Source organism: Etheostoma cragini, chromosome 23 (assembly GCF_013103735.1).
Source record: "Etheostoma cragini isolate CJK2018 chromosome 23, CSU_Ecrag_1.0, whole genome shotgun sequence".
Taxonomy (NCBI): domain Eukaryota; kingdom Metazoa; phylum Chordata; class Actinopteri; order Perciformes; family Percidae; genus Etheostoma; species Etheostoma cragini.
Window position 1 is genome coordinate 3,282,031 of NC_048429.1, and position 22,212 is coordinate 3,304,242.

At 40.4% G+C, this 22,212-nt stretch overlaps 1 protein-coding gene across 1 annotated transcript in view; it reads left to right on the plus strand.

The window, feature by feature from the left end:
- The window catches only part of lamb1b (laminin, beta 1b), a 30,560-nt gene that overhangs the window by 5,706 nt on the left and 2,642 nt on the right, over nucleotides 1–22,212 (plus strand). The window contains exons 4-32 of the mRNA XM_034863782.1: nucleotides 1,077–1,150; nucleotides 2,260–2,448; nucleotides 2,608–2,671; nucleotides 3,401–3,603; nucleotides 3,845–3,965; nucleotides 4,774–4,962; nucleotides 5,564–5,740; nucleotides 6,570–6,682; nucleotides 6,779–6,858; nucleotides 7,047–7,182; nucleotides 7,264–7,422; nucleotides 8,127–8,260; nucleotides 8,342–8,462; nucleotides 8,703–8,889; nucleotides 9,079–9,222; nucleotides 9,795–10,026; nucleotides 10,116–10,279; nucleotides 10,480–10,704; nucleotides 11,266–11,483; nucleotides 12,202–12,298; nucleotides 14,653–15,022; nucleotides 15,115–15,299; nucleotides 16,154–16,395; nucleotides 16,986–17,192; nucleotides 17,278–17,422; nucleotides 18,183–18,390; nucleotides 19,577–19,718; nucleotides 20,333–20,509; nucleotides 20,700–20,859. Coding sequence (XP_034719673.1) covers nucleotides 1,077–1,150; nucleotides 2,260–2,448; nucleotides 2,608–2,671; nucleotides 3,401–3,603; nucleotides 3,845–3,965; nucleotides 4,774–4,962; nucleotides 5,564–5,740; nucleotides 6,570–6,682; nucleotides 6,779–6,858; nucleotides 7,047–7,182; nucleotides 7,264–7,422; nucleotides 8,127–8,260; nucleotides 8,342–8,462; nucleotides 8,703–8,889; nucleotides 9,079–9,222; nucleotides 9,795–10,026; nucleotides 10,116–10,279; nucleotides 10,480–10,704; nucleotides 11,266–11,483; nucleotides 12,202–12,298; nucleotides 14,653–15,022; nucleotides 15,115–15,299; nucleotides 16,154–16,395; nucleotides 16,986–17,192; nucleotides 17,278–17,422; nucleotides 18,183–18,390; nucleotides 19,577–19,718; nucleotides 20,333–20,509; nucleotides 20,700–20,859 — 4,863 coding nt within the window. The remainder of the gene's footprint in view (nucleotides 1–1,076; nucleotides 1,151–2,259; nucleotides 2,449–2,607; nucleotides 2,672–3,400; nucleotides 3,604–3,844; nucleotides 3,966–4,773; nucleotides 4,963–5,563; nucleotides 5,741–6,569; nucleotides 6,683–6,778; nucleotides 6,859–7,046; nucleotides 7,183–7,263; nucleotides 7,423–8,126; nucleotides 8,261–8,341; nucleotides 8,463–8,702; nucleotides 8,890–9,078; nucleotides 9,223–9,794; nucleotides 10,027–10,115; nucleotides 10,280–10,479; nucleotides 10,705–11,265; nucleotides 11,484–12,201; nucleotides 12,299–14,652; nucleotides 15,023–15,114; nucleotides 15,300–16,153; nucleotides 16,396–16,985; nucleotides 17,193–17,277; nucleotides 17,423–18,182; nucleotides 18,391–19,576; nucleotides 19,719–20,332; nucleotides 20,510–20,699; nucleotides 20,860–22,212) is intronic.

A 22,212-nucleotide genomic window follows, 5' to 3' on the forward strand; every position in this document is an offset into this window, starting at 1 on the left:
GAAAAGGCTCTTAGTTAATTTGTGTTTGGTTTGGTAACTACACATCACTAAATTAAAACAAGATGCTCCACTCTAACTATTTCTTACACGGACATTATTTGTTACTAGATATTTACTTATGTAGCAAACTGACTGAACTAGCAATAGCTTGCTAATATATTACTAGTTTATACTGAATAGTAGCTTTAAAAGGGGTGTCGTGTCAAAACATGATGTGGTCAACATATCTTACTAGACACTAATATGCACTTAATGAAATGCAGTTTAGGAAACAACCTTAAATTGAATTTAAATCAAAAAAACTAAAATAATGTAAAAATATTACACTAAAAAATCATGATTAGATTGATAGATCAAACATGTCCCTCCAGGTACTTATATATAAACAAAAATAAAGACTCCACAGCCATGCTGTGAGAATGTACTTTTTTTCACAGCTATGCTTTCAACTAAATGTTGGTAGGTATAACGTTAACCATGTTCAGCATCTTAATTTTGTGCATATGCATGCTTACTTTTGCACTAACACACACAGAGGCTGACTTCATCAAAACAAAGCAGAGGGATACCTACATTGACAGAGTGTCAGCAGTTACGTTTTATATATTGTTTGGCCTCCTAAAACTTTAACTTTAGAAGTTCTGTTACTAGCTCTAGATGCTTAAGTGTCTTCTTAGTTACACAGTAGATTGGACAGTGCTACAAATGTTTCCTAGCAACCAATTACAACACATTACAAAGACATGTCCTTACGTTTTAATGTTGCAAACCAAGCTAATGAATTTTAAAACCACATTTCCACATGAACATAGTAAAGAATTCAGGAAGAGCTGGTGCAAAACAATCCAGAACCGGAGCTTTAGATTGATTAGATACGTATGGGAATGCCCGAGCCTCAGCTGCATAAACATGTGCGGAAAGAATCTGTAAAGATTGAAATAAATTATGTTGAAGTGTCTGAGAAAGTGTGTCTGGGGTGTGTTGACAGTTCCTACGTTTGAGTTGTTTTATGAATAGGAATCAGTTGAGAAAGCGATTTAATTGTTCATTTCCTGTGTGTTTCCTTTCACTTGCAGGTGTGGAGAATGTGACCATCCAGCTGGACCTGGAGGCCGAGTTTCACTTCACACACCTTATTATGACCTTCAGGGTGCCTGTTCTCTCTGTTTCTCGCACGCACACGCACAGGCACACACACACACACACACACACACATCTGTATATATATCTATATCTCATACACTCCTGTACCCACGGAGATAAACACAACGTCAGACAGCTGTGGTGGAGGAATGTGGAAAACTGTTCTGGTCTCTGGAGAATGGTGGGAAATGAGAAAGAGGGAGGGGATGAGTTTGAGGCTGCTCTCATGGTTGGCCATGACGGTGGCCAGCTGGATTTTACTCTGTAACTCTACAGTACAGTCAAAACACACACTCAAAGACACACTTTCCATGTGTGTCCTATCCCATCCTGTTATGGGATTAGATGGCAGAAAAGATCAACACATCTAACAGCCTCCACCCTTTCAGGAATATCATTACTTTATGTTCAAGTTATGTTTATTACAGACAGACGGACATTTAAGAGCATTTAAGACAAAAAAATGCAAAGCCATGTACAATACTTAATAAAAAGTAACAGTCTAATAGTAACAGTAATAGTAACAGTTGACAGTAACACAGTAAAACTTTGAAAACAGTAACTTAATAACATAACATAATAATAATATTATAAAAAAAATATATATTAATATTAATAATAATATTAACGGAGAATTGTAATATTTTAGGTAAAAAAATGTTTCCATTTAAAAAATTCTACAGTACATATTGATCAAAAATAGCAAGAAATGTACTTCATCCAACATAAAAAGATGCCAAAACTTTTATTCTATAAGAAACAGTTTAATGTCATTTATTTTTTCCTGATCATTTACACTGAAGTTTGCATGTAAAATGATGATTGCAAAGACACAAGTAATTAGTTGAGTTAAAACTGGATGATAATGACATGAAAAAGCCTTAACAATCTTTGGTTTCCAGTGGGAATTAAAGGAAAAGAAATGGACATCAGAGGGTGAGAGAGCAGAATAGCTTTCCTTTCACAATAGTAGTTGAAAATGTACTACCACTACACTTTGGATTCACTGATCATTCACACTGACACGACCATCCTGACATCTGTGAGCACAAGAAGATGCAGAAAATCAATATGATGATTTGTATTTAGTGATTTTCCCTCCATCTCTGTTGACAGACGTTTAGGCCAGCTGCCATGTTGATCGAGCGGTCCATGGACTTTGGGAAAACATGGCAGGTTTATCGTTACTTTGCCTACGACTGCGAGTCATCCTTCCCCGGTGTGCCCTCCGGGCCAATGGCCAGAGTGGACGAGATAGTCTGTGACTCCCATTACTCAGACATCGAACCATCCACAGAGGGAGAAGTGAGTTTTATTTTATATTTACATTTTTGAAGGTTTTTCTTCTGATAAGAGGGCCTCTTGATTAGATTGTAGGATATACATATATAAACAAAATGTGTTTCATACTAAAGTCCCTTTCTATACAAATTTTCCCTTGGTTCTCTCTTTTTGGTCTTATAGGTGATATTTCGGGTGCTGGACCCCGTCTTTCAGATTGAGGACCCCTACAGCCTGAGGATACAGAGTAAGCTGCTCCTAAATTTCCATAGTGCATGTCCCCGGGAACTTTGGGGGGAAACTCGGCTCTACCGAGCAATTAGCTGAAATCAATTGCCAACTGTCTCTACTATCCTTTTTATCAGTACCACATTTGGTAGTTATTTTTAGTAAACGTACTAGAAATATATGGATTTTATGGACCTGTAAGATAAAATGTGACTAAATAATCAAGATCAAACTGAAAGTGGTAGACAAAAGAGTATACTGAGCACATTCATTTTACCTGAGAATGACCTCTGACCTTTCTGGTGGGGGGCCGAAGGAAAGACAAAGAGAAATATCCAGTGAACATACGACAGTATTGAGACGAATTGTAGTATTTTGTAGTTGTCTGTTGTCCAGGCAACAGCAACCTAGAGCAGAGTTTCAGGGGTCAAACGGGGAAGAGCGCTGCATGGAATTTCACATGTGGGAGTAACTGGGCCTTCGTACACTCACAACCAGCCTGAGACACACTCACACACACACACATGCAGAGGCCTCATGTTAAGTATGTGGTGAATGCTGTGGGTATGTGAGGAACAATGGCGGCCTATTTGAAGTCTGAAACCCGGCAAGAAACTTGAAAGATGTATAAAGAAAGCTCTAAAAACTTGTTATATACCTAAAACTCTTAATTTCATGTGTGCGTGTGTGTGCGTGTGTGTGTGTGTGTGTGTGTGTGTGTGTGTGTGTGTGTGTGTGTGTTGCGCAGACATGCTGAAGATCACTAATCTCCGGGTGAAGTTCACCAAGCTCCACACATTGGGCGACAACCTGCTCGACTCCCGCGACGATGTGATAGAGAAGTACTACTACTCCCTCTATGACATGGTCGTCCGTGGCAACTGCTTCTGCTACGGTCATGCCTCGGAGTGCGCCCCCATGGATGGAACAACATTTGATGCTGAGGGCATGGTACATCAAACTCATCTAATGGTCTTTAACTGCAAAAGGTGCTTCGAAAAAAGCTGGATCTTGAGGAGAGATTGTGTGTTCGCTAGGTCTTGAATGAACTTCCACGTTCAAAACTGCCTAAATGTTTTGGATCTTGCTAAAACCTTGAAAGTAAATAAAAGATCCAGTTATGAAGCTTGAAGCAATATTCAACATAACTCTGGTACTGCAAATGGTTTAAATTTATTTTGTGTGTTTGCAGGTCCATGGCCGCTGTGCATGCAATCACAACACAGAGGGATTAAACTGTGAGCGCTGTCAGGACTTTTACCATGACATGCCTTGGAGACCTGCAGAGGGGCAAAACACCCACGCCTGCAAGAGTAAGAAAACAAACATAAACAGAGTTCACTTCTCTTTCTGTTTTTTTTTAAGTTTGAAAACAAGGGGAAACAGTGGACCTGGCTCTGTCCAAAGGTGACAACAGCCACCTCCAAAGCTCATCAACTCATAATCAACACATGACATCTAATTTGTTTAATCTGTATAAAAAGGAAGTGTGACAATGACAATTTGTGGAAAAACAAACTACGCTAGCTCTCCCTGCTAACAGTCTTCAGGCTAAGCTAAGCTAACCAGCTGCTGGTGGTGGTTAGCTTCATTTTTATGAAAGTGGTATCAATCTTATCTTAAGACGAAAGTGATTAAAGGTATTTTCCAAAATGATAAATTGTGTAAGTAAATGTCCTTTACCTACAAAACTTTAACAAAGCGCTTTAAAGACATTACGCTGGAGCTGCCACAATTAATCAATCTGAAACTATTTAATAATACAAATAAAAATGCTGTATTCTTAAATACGAGGATTTGCTGCTTTCCTCTTTTATATCTGAAAGAGAATTAAATATCTTTTGTTAGTGGAGTAGCATTTTGTATAGTTGTAGCCTTATACTCTATAACACAGAATTGATAAAATAGAGTAACAAATAAATACTTACAAGTAATTTTGAGTCCGTACACTTTACTTATTTTAGATTATTTTCAATTTTCTATTCTTTAATGACAGTTTTCAGTTGTATTTAAATGTCCTAAATGGTGTTTTTTATAAAGCACTTTGAATTGCCTTGTTGTTGAAATGAAATAAAATGCACATCAAGAAAGACCAGCAGCAAATCTCACTTTCTTTTTCAGAGTGCGAGTGTAACCATCACTCCACATCGTGTCACTTCGACCTGGCCGTGTACATGACAACCGGCAACATTAGCGGGGGCGTGTGCGACGACTGTCAACACAACACGATGGGCCGACAGTGTGAGCAGTGTGCACCCTTCTACTTCCAGCACCCAAACCGAGACCTCAGGGACCCTAACGTCTGTGAACGTAAGTTACCTCTACATTTTCCACTGCGGTGTTCATCTTTACAGTCCATGCTACTCATTCGATGGACAGTCTGTTGAAATGTTGGTGTCCTCCTCCAGGACATGTTTCTTTCAGCACCATCTGGAACTGCATCCTTTGAAGTAAAAAACAAAAAGTAGCTGTTGTTACATCATGATTGTAATTACCTGCTGAGTACTAGGTTCAAGTGGAAATAGTGCAGTAAAGTGAAATACAGCCTCCCCCTCTATTTTTCTCTTTACTAGACTTTTAATTACACGCTGCTTTTGCAGCTCCTTGCGCTTCACTAGCTTGTCCACTGACACTAAAGATCTTACATCAATTAGCTGCACAGCAAGGTATTTAACATTTACTGACCAAAATCTGTTGTTTATATTTGTAATCCCAAAAGAATTTGTCTGTTGCTTTACCATTAGCTAACTTTTTCCACTTTAACACAAAAATATCATAATCTACTGGGCAGATTACCCTCACTATGTCTGTCTGTCTATGGTAATCTTTTCACATGACCATAAGATGTTGGAATGATAAGCATTCATGTGTCCACGCAGTCGGACTAATGTCATATTTCACGTCTCCACAGCGTGTAACTGTGACCCCTCCGGGTCTCTGCAGGGCGGACTGTGTGACTCGCACAATGATGTAGCCGCCGGGATGATCTCAGGCCAGTGTCGGTGCAAAGCCAATGTGGAGGGCGAACGCTGCGACAACTGCAAACAGGGACACTACGGACTGGGACAGGGACCTCACGGCTGCCTGCGTAAGTCACAATGAGTTAGAATTCTTTTTAGGCCCCAAGTATCTTTGTATTGTCTGTTAAATTCTCAGTTCACATAAAGAAAAAAAAAAAATCTTTTGCTCAGGAAAACCAAACTAGTTATTCACATTTTGCTGCCATATTTATTCTAGCTCTCTGTGTGAACAGTTGACTAAAAATAAGGAAAACTAAACAGGATGGAGGGTGGATATTGTTTTGGGATATTTTTCACTCAGTATGAAACACAAATGTTTTAAAGTAAAACAGGTGACTCCTTAATTCCCCCCTCACATTAGCCAGAGCTCCCTTAATTTCTAAAGTAATATAACCTCTTAAAAAACACCTTAATTTGAAAAGCCATAAATTATCAATTTAAGTAGGCTTCTATTAAAAGGGTACATGACATTTCCAGTTGTTTTCCACTTTGGGTTTAACCCCTTACAACTTCCTTAAACCTTGCCTGTAATCCTCATGCCCCTAATCATAAAAAATACCAAATATATATATATATATATATATATATATATATATATATATATATATATATATATATATATATATATATATATATATATATATATATATATATATATATATATATATATATATATATATATATATTACAATCCAAATATATGAGAATCCATGAATTATCCTCTTTACATCCTATCACTAATACCTTTATTTTTTAGGTGAATTAATGGATTTTTGGAGAACTTCCCATAAAAATTGACACTAACATCCACAGTGTGGATAAACTACAGTCAGTCAAACAGACATAGTTGACATAGTTGGATCTGTTGGTTCATTGTTTGGATGTGTGTTTGTGCAGCGTGTACCTGTAACCCGCTGGGAACTCTGCCTGGAGGAAACCCCTGTGATTCAGACACAGGGAGGTGCTTCTGCAAACGCCTCGTCGACGGACATAACTGCGATCAGTGTCTGGTGCGCAAACACAGCCCACCTTGGATACTTTTACCTCTATACATGTGTTTGTGCAGTGTAGGAACAAATGTCTGTTCTCCATTCTTTTTCCTGTAGCCGCAGCACTGGGGTCTATCCAATGACATGGACGGCTGCAGATCATGTGACTGCGACCAGGGTGGGGCTGTAAACAATAAGTATGTTTAGATAACAGTTTTATTAATTACTTATTTTAAGTTTAGAGTTCCCAGCATGTAATGTAGTTTTATATTTATTGTTGGACGTACTAAGAGTACAGATACAGGAGTTGTATTTCATTTAATTTCAACATAAATGCACAAAAACAGACTGAGAGACATATAATACCAAATCTCTCCTTCTACAGCTGTAATCCTCAAACAGGACAGTGTGTGTGCAGGGAGCACATGTTTGGACGACGCTGCGATCAAGTCGAGTCTGGCTTCTACTTTATCGCTCTGGATCACTACACCTACGAGGCAGAAGATGCCAAGCATGGGCCTGTGAGTGTGTTTAATGTACCACCCCATCTATTTACCCCAATGTGTAAACTACAGCTTTGTTGATCTCTTTCTGTCTGTCAGGGTGTGACGGTGGTACCGAGGCCTTACCCTCTGGATCGCAGTCCGACATGGACCGGTATGGGTTTTGTTAATATGCCAGAAGGAGCTTACTTAGAGTTCATCATTAACAACATCCCAGAGTCCATGGACTATGACATCCTTATTCGCTATGAGCCCCAGGTAAACACACACACACACACATTAACATACTGTGCTTTCTGTCCAAATTTTAAGTTAAATGTGTATCTACACTTTGGGATAATAAAATCAAGAACAACTTTATAAACACAGAATATTAGTTTTAATTTGTAATTTCATTTGTTTTAAAGGTCCCATGACATGGTGCTGTTGCAGATGCTTTTAAACAGACCTTAGTGTTCCCCTAATACTGTATCTGAAGTCTCTTTCCCAAAATTCAGCCTTGGTGCAGAATTACAGCCACTAGAGCCAGACCCACTATGAGCTTTCCCTAGTACGTGCCATTTCTGAGTCTGTAGCTATTGAGGAGGAGAGCGGGGGGGCAAGGTGGAGGGTGGGGGTGAGGCCTTGACCAACTGCCACTTTGCTTGTTTAAAAGCTGAAGGATGTCTCTCTCTCATGGGTGGGCCAAATTCTCTTGGTGGGCAAAGCAGAGAAAGGGGAGGTAACCTTACCCCTTATGATCTCATAAGGAGCAAGATTCCAGATTAGCCCATCTGAGCTTTCATTTTCTTAGATGCAGAGCAGGATACCCAGTGCTCGGTTTACACCTATCATCATTTCTATCCACTGGGGGACCATAGGCAGGCTGGGGGAACTCATATTAATGTTCCTCATAAAATGACATTTACATGCCATGGATCTTTTAAGTAAAAGAAATAACACGTGTCTCTATATGGTTGCAGCTGCCAGACCAGTGGGAGCAGGTGAACATCCGAGTGCAGCGCCCCGTCTATAACCCTCCAAACTACTCCTCTCACTGCGGTAACTCCATCCAGGGCGGAGACGAGCAGTCCATCTCTCTTCCCCCTGGATCCAGGTAAAAACATTAGTTTACTTCACTACTGTGTCTCTCTAGCAAGCCATCCACTCCTCACACTGACTCTCTGCTGTGTTTCAGACACGTGTTGCTGGTGAGACCGGTGTGTTTTGAGCAAGGACTGAACTACACGATTCATCTCTCTCTGCCTCTCTACTCTTCAGTCAGTGACGTCCAGAGCCCGTACACACTCGTCGACTCCGTACGTTGAATTTCATTCCTTAACTCCCGAGTAATCTTAAAGGACAGGCCTTGTCCTTGTTGATCTTCCTTCCTGTTAAGAGATCAGACTATATGCACTAAAATAATCCATGTAAACATTGTAGATTGGTGGCTACTTGCTAATACTTAAGCACACATTATTACTTTTTTTTTTATTATGGTTTCCCTTTCCCTTGACCTCCTCCTCCTCTTCTTCTTCCTCCTCCTCCTCTTTTTATAGTTGGTGCTGATACCCCGGGTCAGGGAGCTGGACATGTTCCATGGGGTCGATGGTGATGGAGCGTGGGATACGTTCCAGCGCTACCGGTGTCTGGAGAGCAGCCAGAGCGTCGTCAAAAGCCCCTTGACCGACATCTGTAACAACTATATCTTCAGCGTCTCTGCTCTGCTCCACAAAGGAGCCATTGGTACGTGACTTATGTATGTGTATATAATGTGTTTTTACAGTGGCTAACATTTTGTTATTTTCTTTTTGGAAAAAAATATGTTTATCTGTCTATCATTTAAGACTATGTTACAACTAATGATTGTCAAGTAATGTTCCTCATAACATTCTCATAAACGTCCTTTTATCTTTCTCTCATCTTGTCTCCCAGCATGCCAGTGTGACCCTCAGGGTTCACTAAGTGCTTTGTGTGAGCCCAGTGGAGGTCAGTGCCGGTGTCGATCCAATGTGGTCGGCAGGAACTGCGACCACTGTGCCCCGGCTACGTTTCTCTTCAGCCCCAACGGCTGCAGGTGTAAGTTTTGCATGACTGTACGATTATTGTAGGCCAGACGCAGCAGACAAAAGCATTTGTTTTGTTTCTTCATGTACTGATCAATGTGGAGATCATGAGCTTCCATGACATGTCTTTTTTCAGACTTGTGGAAAGAAAACCCCTAAAATACACATTTAGGTGTTTTAGCTTTTTCTTTTGAGTCAGTAGATTCCATAAGATTGTAGGATATATTTAGCATACAAGGCATAGGATGCTGAGGATTTGATTAGATATTGTGTCTGTAAATAGTGTTTTAATGTATGCAATTTTGCAATACTATTTAAAGGCAGTTTCTTCAAAATCAATTTGTTCTCAAAATTTTGAACTTGGCTTTGTGCAATGTTAAGAATTTGCTTCTATTTAATAAGATAATGCCTCAAATTTAAAACTAAAAATGAAAACTTCAGAAATACAAAAAACATTATCCTAATGTAAGTAATCAACTGGGGAAGTTTCATGGCGCTATTTATTAGTTAAGATGTGCTACCCTATTCCCCTGTAATGTCTTAACTCCGTAACATGAAGAGTAATGATTAAAAATTCTCCCTCAGCTTGCGAGTGTGACGCTCGGGGTTCGATCGACGCCTTCTGCCACGAGGCGACGGGCCAGTGTGAGTGTGTCCCTGGGGCCACAGGGCGCCAGTGTTCCCACTGCCTGCCCGGCTTCTGGGGCTTCCCTCAGTGTAGAGCGTGCCAGTGTAACGGCCACAGCGAGTACTGCCACCCTCAGACTGGAGAGTGTCAAGGGTGCAGAGACTTTACCACTGGACACCACTGTGAGAGGTAGAAGTTAGGCAGAAAGCTAAATTAAGGTGATTGGAGTCAACTGAAGTGTAAATATTTCTACTTTCCCCCTTTTTTTTCATTTCCAGGTGTTTGGACGGTTACCACGGCAACCCAGTGTTGGGTTCAGGTGGCAACTGTCGCCCCTGTATGTGCCCCGATGGACCGCGCAGTGGACGCCAGTTTTCTGACAGCTGTTACCTTATGGCTAATAGTAACCAGCTTGTGTGTGTGTGCAGCCCTGGCTACAAAGGTGTGTATATATGTACACACACACACACACACACACACACAGTAATTATTAATAAGAGATTTGTTTTTATGTAAGCAGTTTTCTTAAGTGCTCAAAGCATCTTAATGTCATCACATCTTAGAAACCCAAACAACACTTGAGGTTCCCTCTCATTATCCCACTGAACATGAATTGACTTCCTGTTTCCTTTCCTCATCCAGGTGCCAGGTGTGATGAGTGTGCTCCCGGTTACTTCGGGAACCCTCTGGTGCCCGGTGGGCGCTGCATGCCCTGCCAGTGCAGCAGCAACATCGATATGCACGACCCGGGGTCCTGTGACGCTCGGACAGGCGCCTGTCTCAAATGCCTGTACCACACTGAGGGCTACGGGTGTCAACACTGCAAACAGGGTTACTATGGCAACGCTGCTACTCAGAGCTGCAGGAGTGAGTACAGAATCCAGTCTAATTCCACGGTTATATCCTGATACCAACATATCTGCAAACTGCTAATGTTGGCTGATGTATTGACCTGGTTGACTTGCCAGTTTAGCTCTAGCTGATATTAATTTAGTTTCTTCTTTTTATTTTTAAAGATGATTCTTTTGGGCATGTTTAGGCCTTTACTGACATGAAAGTTGAAGAAATGAAAGGGGAGAGAGGGGGGGAATGAAATGCAGCAAAGGGATGCAGGTCAGAGCCAAACCCGTGCCCGCTGCGTCGAGGAGTAAACCTCTATATATGGTCGCATGCTCTACCGATTGAGCTATCCCGGGGCCCATTCATTTAATTTCTGTATAAATACAAGTACAACACTGTCTGTTAAACAGACCCAAAAATTAAGTATCAGTTTGGTTCTAACATCAATCTCATTTAACAGTGGCTTTCCACAGTGTTCCCTTAAATATAATGAACTACTGTCAACAATTTTTACCAAAAGACATGGGTACAAACGTCCAAAAGCCAAAGTTGTTGAACCCTGATCAACATCTGTCCTCCTCTGTGCAGAGTGTATGTGTTACTCAGCGGGCACATCACCTCAGTCCTGTTCCTCCCTTGATGAGTGTCAGTGTAATCAGCACAGCGGTCAGTGTCCCTGCCAGCCGAACGTGGTCGGTCAGAACTGCGACCGCTGTGCCGTTGATACGTGGAACATCGCCAGCAGGACGGGCTGCCAGAGCTGCAACTGCCACCCCGTCCACTCTTCTGGATCCTCCTGCGATGAGGTGAGTCGGACACTGTGATGAAAACCAAGAGCCATAACCACTCAACACCCCGCCTAACATCCAACATCCTGCATTAGCATTGCAACAGCTGCTTTAATTTTCTCTCCCACGTTAAGATGTATAGCTGAACTGAATCCTAGCGCTGCATCACAAAAACTTGTACTCAATGAACTGTTGGCAGAATTTTCCTTACACAATGTGGGGACTGGCTCACACGTTTTCCAAACAATTCTCATTGAGAGCAAAGTCGCAGGGTGGTAGTAAGTCACTGTGACCAACCCATCTAATCAGAGAGGCCTGTGTTTTTGTTATATTTTTTGATATATGGACTCCATCTGTTTGGGCAAAGCAGAGCTGCAGAACTAACAGAGTGAAGCAATTCCCAAATGCACAGATCTGCATGTGTATGCACAGAAACATGCACTATGTGTGTGCACACACTCACACACACAAACATTTGGGTTTCTGTGTTTACTGGCTGCTCTCCATCAGAGGAAGGAAGTCTCAGAATACACTGTGGAGTAACTGAATACACATTTCACTAAGAGGAGTGAGTTGTACCAAACAACGCGGGCCCATTGTGTCTGCATCTGAAACGAAAGACATAAAACATGCCGCATTAATCCAAAAGTGACTATTTCAGACACTTAATCTACCGTCTCATACACTTACTGTCTGATTATATTGTGTTGACCTGATGTTCTCCGTGTCCCTGTAGGTCACAGGACAGTGCTTGTGCAAACCCGGTTTTGGTGGGAAGACCTGTCGGGAGTGCAGAGAACTCTTCTGGGGGGATCCAGAGGTCAAATGTCATGGTACGTCACCCATCACCAATATATAAACAAACATAAAAACATTCCCAGCAGACCAGGGAAGATCATAAATCTGTTCATGCTTCCATTGCTCTATTTTTTTCATCTGAACATTCCCCTGAATGTCGTGTTTATAGTGTGTTTTTGCTGTCCTCTGGTGGCCAAGTCAGTAAATGGAGGTTCAAATATTTGGTTACAAATTCTCTGTTTTCTTTAGTAATGCTCTGCCAGGCCTGGACTATAGCCACAGTCACCTCCTGCTTTCTTCAGTAGTTTTTATTGCGGCCCAGACTTGGCCAGCCAAGAAAATGCCACGTTTAGGCCAGAAAAGAACTCCTCACTTGCCTTGTTTGTATTTTCACGATCACGGTCCACACACTGGGGAACTATGGAGAAAAAAAGGTCCTACACTGTTCCCCCAATAAGGATGTGGACACTCTTAACAGCCTTACTTTAAATCTCATGGTCATTTCAAATCCACTGTTCTGGAGTACAGAGCCAAAACATCCCTGTCCATATACTGCCTGCCTGCCCTGTATTCTCAAGTTTACATAACTCATTAGCTCTTTTTCCTCCTTGCAATTAAAGTTTTTTTGGAGATGGTTCCCTTAGTCACCATGTTGGAGGACTTGAGCTTTATATTGTCTGTCCTTGTTTTGTCTTTTACTCCTTTTGTGTGTTTTCGTCCTTATGTGTGCAGTTCCTTATGTATGAGGAAGAATACCAGCTGTGGCTGTGTAATTACTTTGGTGAGTTAAGTGAATGAGTTGGTTACATGTCAGCAGCAGTGAATTAGCAGTGAATTATTTATTGTCTGCTGAACATCCTACTGGAGAGTCCATCTGCAGAAATACGCGCCTTACAGTAGCTGGCTCACACTCAACGAAAGAGAGAGAGGGGGAGGAGGTAGGGGATCTGGGAATGACCTCTTGCTCCCTGCTCATGAGAACCAGATGCATCCCATTTTCGTCATGCAGCTACCCCCATAGGACCCAGGAATTCTGAATTATTCCGGCTGTATTCCCCAAAGGTCTCTTAAGCTTTTAAACCCACTGGACCTCTCTGCCCATCTCCACAAATGACATACACTTATGGAAATCTAAGCACTGTGGACACCGTACTGAGAAGTAATACTGGGAGTAATGTGTAGTTATGCAAGAGAGTGGTGTTAATAAAGCCTCATAAAGATGCCGCCATAGCTGAGAGGTAGTCCGGATTTCAATGTCTGAGGATTAAATGTTTGTCTTGTCGTCATCTTTGTCTGCGTGGTGCAACCAAACAGGGCGGCTGTTATAAGCATGTGGCCCTTAGCCACCATGTATGTTCTGACCCTAATGTGCTTTTAAAAACAGGCACACTGATGCCCCCCCACAAAACGTCAAACCTTACACTCATCTTCTGCTCCAGAAATCATGCAAATAAAAGCAGCAACACTGATGGTCAAAACCTCTCAAATGTTGCATTCCTTTTTTCTAACTTACTCCTAAACTGCTCCTCTTCTTCTTTCACTTCTTCTTCCCTGGGTTGGGGAGGGTGGGTGTGTGGAGTGCCCCAACACAATGACCTTCAAGGTCACGTTCCTGTCTTACTTTATTAACTTGAGGTTAAACATACAGTCCCTGGAGAGACTTAAAAAGCGCTAAAACAGTGTCATATAACTGTTTTTATGGTCAATAAAATTGAGTTCTTTAGGCCTCACCTAAGCTTTAAAAGCAACTTATTACACTGTATATATATTTTAGTGTCCAATATTTTGTTGACCTTCAATGCCAAATGAAATGGAAAGTAAACTCACTTCTACAAACATGCAAATCATTTCTACTTCTACCTTATTTCTTTATTGAGTTTTGTATTAATTAGGCATAGTTGAAGCTGACCATTGAGAACACCGTTCGATATTTGTTGGGAATATAAAGACTTGGGAGCACTTTACATTTCTTAGTTTTAAGTTATGCAATATGGTTTTTTAAAAGGAAGATCGCAATATTGTTTTAGATGCAGTATCCTGAGATTTAACCCTTTGTAGGCCAAGAAAAAGTAAGTAATACATAAATGAATTTAACAAATTTTCCCACCAGAATTTATTACTGGCAGAGTAGAAAAAACTCTCACTTGTGAAAACTTTTCATCATTATGTATTGAAACGTACTTATACAATATGTTAGAAGATTTTAATTACTTAAACATGTAACCGTATTCAAATTTCTGTATTTTTAGGTCTCCTCAAAGCTATTTGGGGCTGGAGGGGGTACTTAAACTTACAAATTGATTCTTCTGTATGGCGTATGTCAATTCCAGGATTTATTTAGACTCCTGGAATTAGTTTTCCCCTGACTTTCCTTCCTGTGTGTTTCCAGCTTGTGACTGCGATTCTCGGGGAATCTCCAGCAATCAGTGCCATCGTGCGACAGGTCAGTGCGCCTGTGTGAAGGGCGTGTCCGGCCAACGCTGTGACGAGTGCGCCAGAGGCTACATGGGTGAGTTCCCCACCTGTAAACCCTGCCACCAGTGCTTTGCTGTGTGGGACACCGTGGTGGGCGAGCTGACCAATCAAACCCAACGTCTGGAGGCCCAAGTGACACAGCTGCAGACCAGCGGGGTGACAGCGCCATATAAAGAACTGGTCGCCAGCCTGGAGAGAAACGCCAAAGCTGTCAGAGAAATAGTAGAGAATAACCCTGCTGCAGTGAAGCTGGAGAAGATTCAGGACCTGATGCACCAGATTACGTACGTACATGAACAAATGCAGTGGAGATCTACAGAAAAATGTAGCAGACGCGTTTTTGTTTGAGTTCGTCACAGTCTTCTTCTTTCTTTAGGGGTGTGATGTCCTACCTAAACGGAAAGCTGAACACGACAGAGGAGACCTTGAACATTCTCCACAGTGACGCCAATGCCACCGATGCAAACTTGGACGCGCTGACTGCCGAGGCCAACCAGCTGGAGCTGAGTGTCCAGGACCTGAGACAGCAGGTTCACAAAGCAAAGAACGCCAACATCCAGGGTGAGAAACCAAACCGGATAAGAGAAACTGTGTGTTTTTTAAACCTTAAACTAACAAGCATGTCATCAGTATATTGCATCACATTTATCCTAATAATAATAATTATAGTACATTTTATAGGCGCCTTTCACAACACTCACACTTTACATTTACAAATAAAAAAAGGTATAAAAACAGATGAACACAGATACAACAGAAACACAAAGCACCGAGCATGACAGTTTGAAGAGGTGGAGGTATCTGTTATACTTGTTCTCACCCTGGAGCTGCCTCTTAAAACTGCACTGTGTTTTGTTTATAAAAGCTGGGTTGCATGGTTGGTAGTTAGCTTGATATCTGAAGAAAATTCTGAAGGATTTCAATTAAATATGGTAGAAAAATAGGGCATGGACCCAAGAACAGCTGATTTGTTTTGGTAGAATTCCATAAACCAGTTGTGCAGCGCAGCATTAGCAGGGATATGAACCGTTGTTAGTATTAAGAAAAGTTTTGGTGTAACTTAATCAGAATCATATCTAGGCAGCGTAGTCATCACAGGATTCCTGACATGCCCCTGAAGTGGCTTTTATATCCACCAAGTAGCTTTTTTAATCTTAAAAAAGAGTCATGTTGAACCTGTGCTAAAAATTACCATTAATTGAATAAGAAACCAAACGCCACAATAACCTTAGCATACACATGTTAGGCAATCATAAATAAATGATGCAACTTTTTATGGAAGTGTGTGTGTGTGTGTGTGTGTGTGTGTGTGTGTGTGTGTGTGTGTGTGTGTGTGTGTGTGTGTGTGTGTGTGTGTGTGTGTGTGTGTGTGTGTGTGTGTGTGTGTGTGTGTGTGTGTGTGTGTATGTTTTCAGGTGCCATGGACACTATTGCAGCTGCACACATGCAGTCTACGACAGCAGAGCTCCGCGCCAACACCTCCACCAGTCATCCCGGAAACACGGTGGAGGGGTCAGCCACAGTACGGAAAGCCACGGAGGACAAACTGACCGGCGCTCAGAAGGAATTTGACCGCAAGCACCAAAGAAACTCACAGAAGCTGGACAAACTGTCCACTGAGCTGGATAAATTTGACCTGTCACCACTTAGCAAGAAGGTGAGAAAGACTTTCTGTATTGCGTCTATTACAAAAAGGAAAGAGTAAAGTTTCATCTTAAAGAGGTTGTATTATACTCATTTTTAGCATCGTATTTGTACTCTTGAGGTCTCATAGGTTAACATGCTTTGATGTTAAAAAAAACATATTATGTATCTCATACTGCCCATTGCTGCAGTTCTCCACCTGAAACACTCTCTCTGAGCTCTTGGCCCGCCTTTCTGAAATCCCAGTCTACTCTGATTGGTCAGCTGGCCAAATCTATTGTGTTGGGTCAACCATATTGAAACTGGGCAATGTTTGCTCAGGCAGTGCCAATGGGAGTACATTTGAAAAACTGGGCTAGCATTCTCAATAAATGACTTATTACTTGAGACATTTCAAACAAGAATGTGGTCGAGCCGTTTTTTTAAAAACAGTTGATAAAAAGTGCTGTCTGTGGGTATGAAAGCTCCATTTGGAGTGTAATGTGTTTTTACATGTCTTTACATAAATAAACTATATAATACACTATAAGATGACAAAATTAAAAAAAAGCATAATAGGGTTCTTTAACACCGACGGTTGTATGTTTTTCTATCTTGCTGCAGACATGTGGTGGTGCAGCTGAAGGGGACGGCTGCCCCGGCTCCCCCTGTGGTGGTTTGGGTTGCGTCGGCAAGGATGGAGTCCTTCACTGTGGCGGAGAAGGATGCGGAGGCCTCGTCACAACCTCCCAAACTGCTCACAAATCAGCCAAAGAGTTGGACCAGGAGATCGTCACAGCGATGCAGGAGGTGGACAAGCTCTCCAGGATGGTGAGTGAACACGGTTAATAACTAAACGCATGTAGAATGAGTTAAGATGGCTGTGAGCAGGTCACTGATTTTTGTTTGTGGTCAGGTGTGGGAAGCCAACAGCCGCGCAAACGAAGCCAAGGTGAATGCTATGGACGTGCTGATCAAATCCAACCAGAGCAAACAAAGAGTGGAGCAGAACAACGAGCAGCTCCGCAACCTCATCAAAGAGATACGAGACCTGCTCACCAGTGAGTACGCCGTCAAGTAACTTTATTTCCCGTTTAATGGCAGCTTGAAAAAATAAGAGTTATGGTTCAGAAAATGTCGTACAGGCATGATTTTTGATTTGAGTGATCTAAGATATCATTGAATATTATTGTAACTGGATAGAAGTGGCTGGAGGCAAACCTTTAACTATGACTGGACTGTAAATACCTTTTATGTTGACGCTTTAGTGCATAACTTTTTTCTTAATGAACATGTTACATTTAAGCCATTGCAAAATGAGTTGCTATAATGGAGGCTTGTATCACGTGGACGTGCCAACAGTTTTGTTTAGTCATTACTTAGAATTCCTTATGGGGGCGGTAAAAACGACGCGCTATAGCTTTAAGGCTATGATACAGTCCAGAGTGATAGAGAAAGATCCATGGCTCTGACACAGTCAAACAGCGGAAAGAATGGCGTTTAGGCGAATATATGCTTTAATCTACTGAACTAAGTATATTCTTGAAAGATAAGTGATTTTTGGGACAGTGAAGTTTGAAAAGTTATTTCAATGTTGTATAATTCTGAGAGCTGGGTAAAAAAACATTAGGCAAATTGTAAAATATTTTGTACAGAAAAATGAATGTCTATTTTTTCAATATACAAGCTTCTAAAATTAAAGGACTTAAGCTCTGACTGACGCTGAAGTGTTGATTGTTAGTTATAGAACTCAACAAATTCAAAGAAAGAAACTTAAAAGGAAAAAAAAACATCTTCAATGTTTTGTTTCTGATTATCCAGATGAGAAGGCAGATGTGTCAGTGATCGAGGCTGTGGCCAACGAGGTGTTGGCTCTGGAGATGCCGACCTCGACAGAAAAGCTGAAGGAGCTGACGGAGGAGATCAGGGAGAGGGTGCGAACTCTGACCAGTGTGGAGACCATACTCAGTCAGAGCGCTGACGACATCCAGGCTGCAGAGACGCTCTTGAAACAGGCCAAGGCTGCCAGGTAACATGCACGCTTACATTTGGATCGTCTTGGATGTTTTAAAAAAATAAAATACATTCTTAATATTCAGAAACAAAAAGCCTTTTAATCTTAAAAGGAACATAAATGTCCCAGCTGCTCACATTGATCCACAGATCACTCCTGTTAATAGAGCAAGGGGTTCCACATTTAAAGGTCCCGTGGCATGACAGTTTCGCTTAATGAGGTTTTTCAACATTAAGATGTGTTCTCCCAGCCTGCCTATGGTCCCCCAGTGGCTAGAAATAGCTCTGGGTATCCTGCTCTACCTTTGAGAAAATGAAAGCTCAGATGAGCTGATCTGGAATATTGCTCTTTATGAGGTCATAAGGGGCAAGGTTACCTCCCCTTTCTCTGCTTTGCCCGCCCAGAGAATTTAGCCCACCTATGAGAAAGAGACATCATGGCTTTTAATCGAGCAAAGTGGCAGTTGGTCAAGGCCACACCCACCGCCTCCACCTTGCACCCCTCTTTCTCCACCTCAAAAGCTACAGACTCAGAAATGGCACATACTAAGGAAAGTTCAATGTGGGACTGGCTCTAGTGGCTGTGTATCTAGGCCAAGGCTGAATTTTGGGAAAGAGACTTCAGATACATTATTAGGGGACCACTAAGGTCTATATAAAAGAGACTTCAGATACAGTATTAGGGGACCACTAAGGTCTATATAAAAGAAACTTCAGATACAGTATTAGGGGACCACTAAGGTCTATATAAAAGAGACTTCAGATACAGTATTAGGGGACCACTAAGGTCTATATAAAAGAGACTTCAGATACAGTATTAGGGGACCACTAAGGTCTATATAAAAGAGACTTCAGATACAGTATTAGGGACCACTAAGGTCTATATAAAGAGACTTCAGATACAGTATTAGGGGACCACTAAGGCCTATATAAAAGCATCTAAAGAGCCCAATGTCATGGGACCTTTAACAACGTATGAGTCTGGGTTCATTTTAGTTCATTTTTGCTGACTTTTCTTTGCATTTGTTTAGCACTCTTTTAAACAGGCTTTACCCCGCATGCATGGTATTGTTTGTTTACATTTACATTTTAAATAGTCTCTACGTGATATATAAATAGAGTTTAGTTACGGTAAATAAAACATGCCCAATGTATTCACGGTTAACATATAAACTGTAAATTAAATACTATCTGTCCATCAGTGAAGAGGCGTCTAACATGAAGGAGACAGCAGACATAGTGAAGGCAGCCCTGGTTGAGACTGAGCGTGCTCAGAGTATCGCCATGGACGCCATCCAACTGGCCCAGAACAACACAAAGGGGACTCTGGAACTGCTGATCTCTGTGAGTTTTACCTCTGACCTGCAAGATTACTGTTGTCATAGAAATAAGACTAATAACAGCTTGTAAATGTTGGTGTTTTAAGAAATATTAGACCTGTTTTATTCCCTTATCCGATGGATGTCGGTGATGACTGATTCAACTGTAAAGACTGAGTCTTCATTATTCTTTTAACCACTGATTTTTTTCATTGGTTTGTCTGTAAAATGTCTGAAATTCTTGCGTCCAGCATGATTTCAAAAATAGAAACCAATCTTCCCATCTTGTGAACTCACATTTGATCAGGAGCTCACATAGATTGTATATAAAGATCCTCCCAATTTATAAAACTGAACGCAAAATATTATTTTGAAGCCAGGGTCTCTGTAGTATAGTAGTCCGCTTATAACTAATAGAAACCCAACTTATCAGAAAAAAGGAACACTTTCAATAAAATGTAATGACTTGCAATGCCTTTGATGTCATTGGCTTGCCGACATAAAAAGAAAGTTACATTCTCTTTTTATGTAACATAGATCTACATCTGGTCACAATTGTGCACATTTTACAACGATACAATGTCTTATACTTTAGTGTGTGTGTGTGTGTGTGTGTGTGTGTGTGTGTGTGTGTGTCAGGTGGAGTCGGAGACGGCGATGTCAGAGCTGAAGCTCGGTAACACCACAGGTCGTCTGGTTCAGCTGGAAATGGAGGTCGGCCTACTGAGACAGAACAACTTTGACGTGGACCGCCTGGCAAAGACGGCAGATATGACCACCGACCAGGCCAGACTGAACGCCGAGGAGGCCCAGCAGGTCTCTCTCTCTCACACACACACACACACACACACACACTGTCAACTCATGCTTACCTTCTGAAATACATTGCATTTGGAATGTGGGTAATGACTACTTCCCATCAGTCTAACAATGTGAAAAAAACTTAATTTGGACCTGCTTCTCTCATCCAAGTAATGTGGTCATTTGTTTCTGTGCGTGTGGAAAGGAGTTTGACACCGAGGTGAGGGACAAAATGGTTGAGGTGGAGGACCTGGTGGAGGACAAAGGGGACTCGGTGCTGCAGGCGAGGAGAAGAGCGGACATGCTGCAGAAGGAGGCCAAAGAGCTGCTCGCCCAGAGCAGAATCAAGCTGCAGGAACTGGGAGGTAGCCGCCGAATGTTTGACGGATTTTCATTTTACATGATTTTATTGTTTCATCATATTTCATTTAAGACAATTATATAATGTAATGCGTGCATTTCATGTGACATTCAGGGGCCGCACAAAATTGTTTTGATGAATACTATGACTTTTGTTAGTTTTTATAACATACTATACTATGACTTTTTTTCATTGTTATAACATACTATTCTATGAATTTTTTCATTTTTATAACATACTATAATATGACTTTTTTCATTTTTATAACATATTATACTATGACTTTTCATTTTTATAACATACTATACGGTGACTTTTTTTTAAAAACATTTTTAAAACACACTATACTATGACTTTTTTAGTTTTAATGACATATTATACTATGACTTTTTTCATTGTTATACCATACCGTACAATGACTTTTTTCCATTTTTATAACATACTATACTATGACTTTTTTAATCTTATAACATACTGTACTATGACTTTTTTTTCATTTTTATAACATACTATACAATGACTTTTTTCATTGTTATACCATACTGTACTAGGACTTTTTTCATTTTTATAACATCCTATACTATGACATTTCTTTATTTTTATAACATACTATGACTTTTTTCATTGTTATACCATGATGTACTATGACTTTTTTCCTTTTTATACCATACTATACTATGACATTTTTCCTTTTTATGACATACTATACTGTGACTTTTCTTTTAAAACATTTTTTTAACATACTATACTATGACTTTTCATTTTTATAACATACTATACTATGACTTTTTTTTTTAAACATTTTTATAACATACTATACTATTATTTTTTTCTCCATTTTTATACCATACTGTACTATAACTTTTTTAATTTTATAACATACTGTACTATGACTTTTTTTCATTTTTAAAACACACTATACTATGACTTTTTTCATTTTTATGACATACTATACTATGACTTTTTTCCTTTTTATACCATACTATACTATGACATTTTTCATTTTTATGACATACTATACTGTGACTTTTCTTTTAAAACATTTTTTTGACATACTATACTATGACTTTTCATTTTTATAACATACTATACTATGACTTTAAAAAAAAAACATTTTTATAACATACTATACTATGACTTTAAAAAAAAAACATTTTTTTAACATACTATACTATGACTTTTTTCCATTTTTATACCATATTGTACTATGACTTTTTTCATTTTTAAAACATACTATACTATGACTTTAAAAAAAAAACATTTTTATATTTTACTTTATTATGACTTTTTTCATTGTTATACCATACTGTACTATGACTTTTTTTCATTTTTATAACATACTATACTATGACATTTT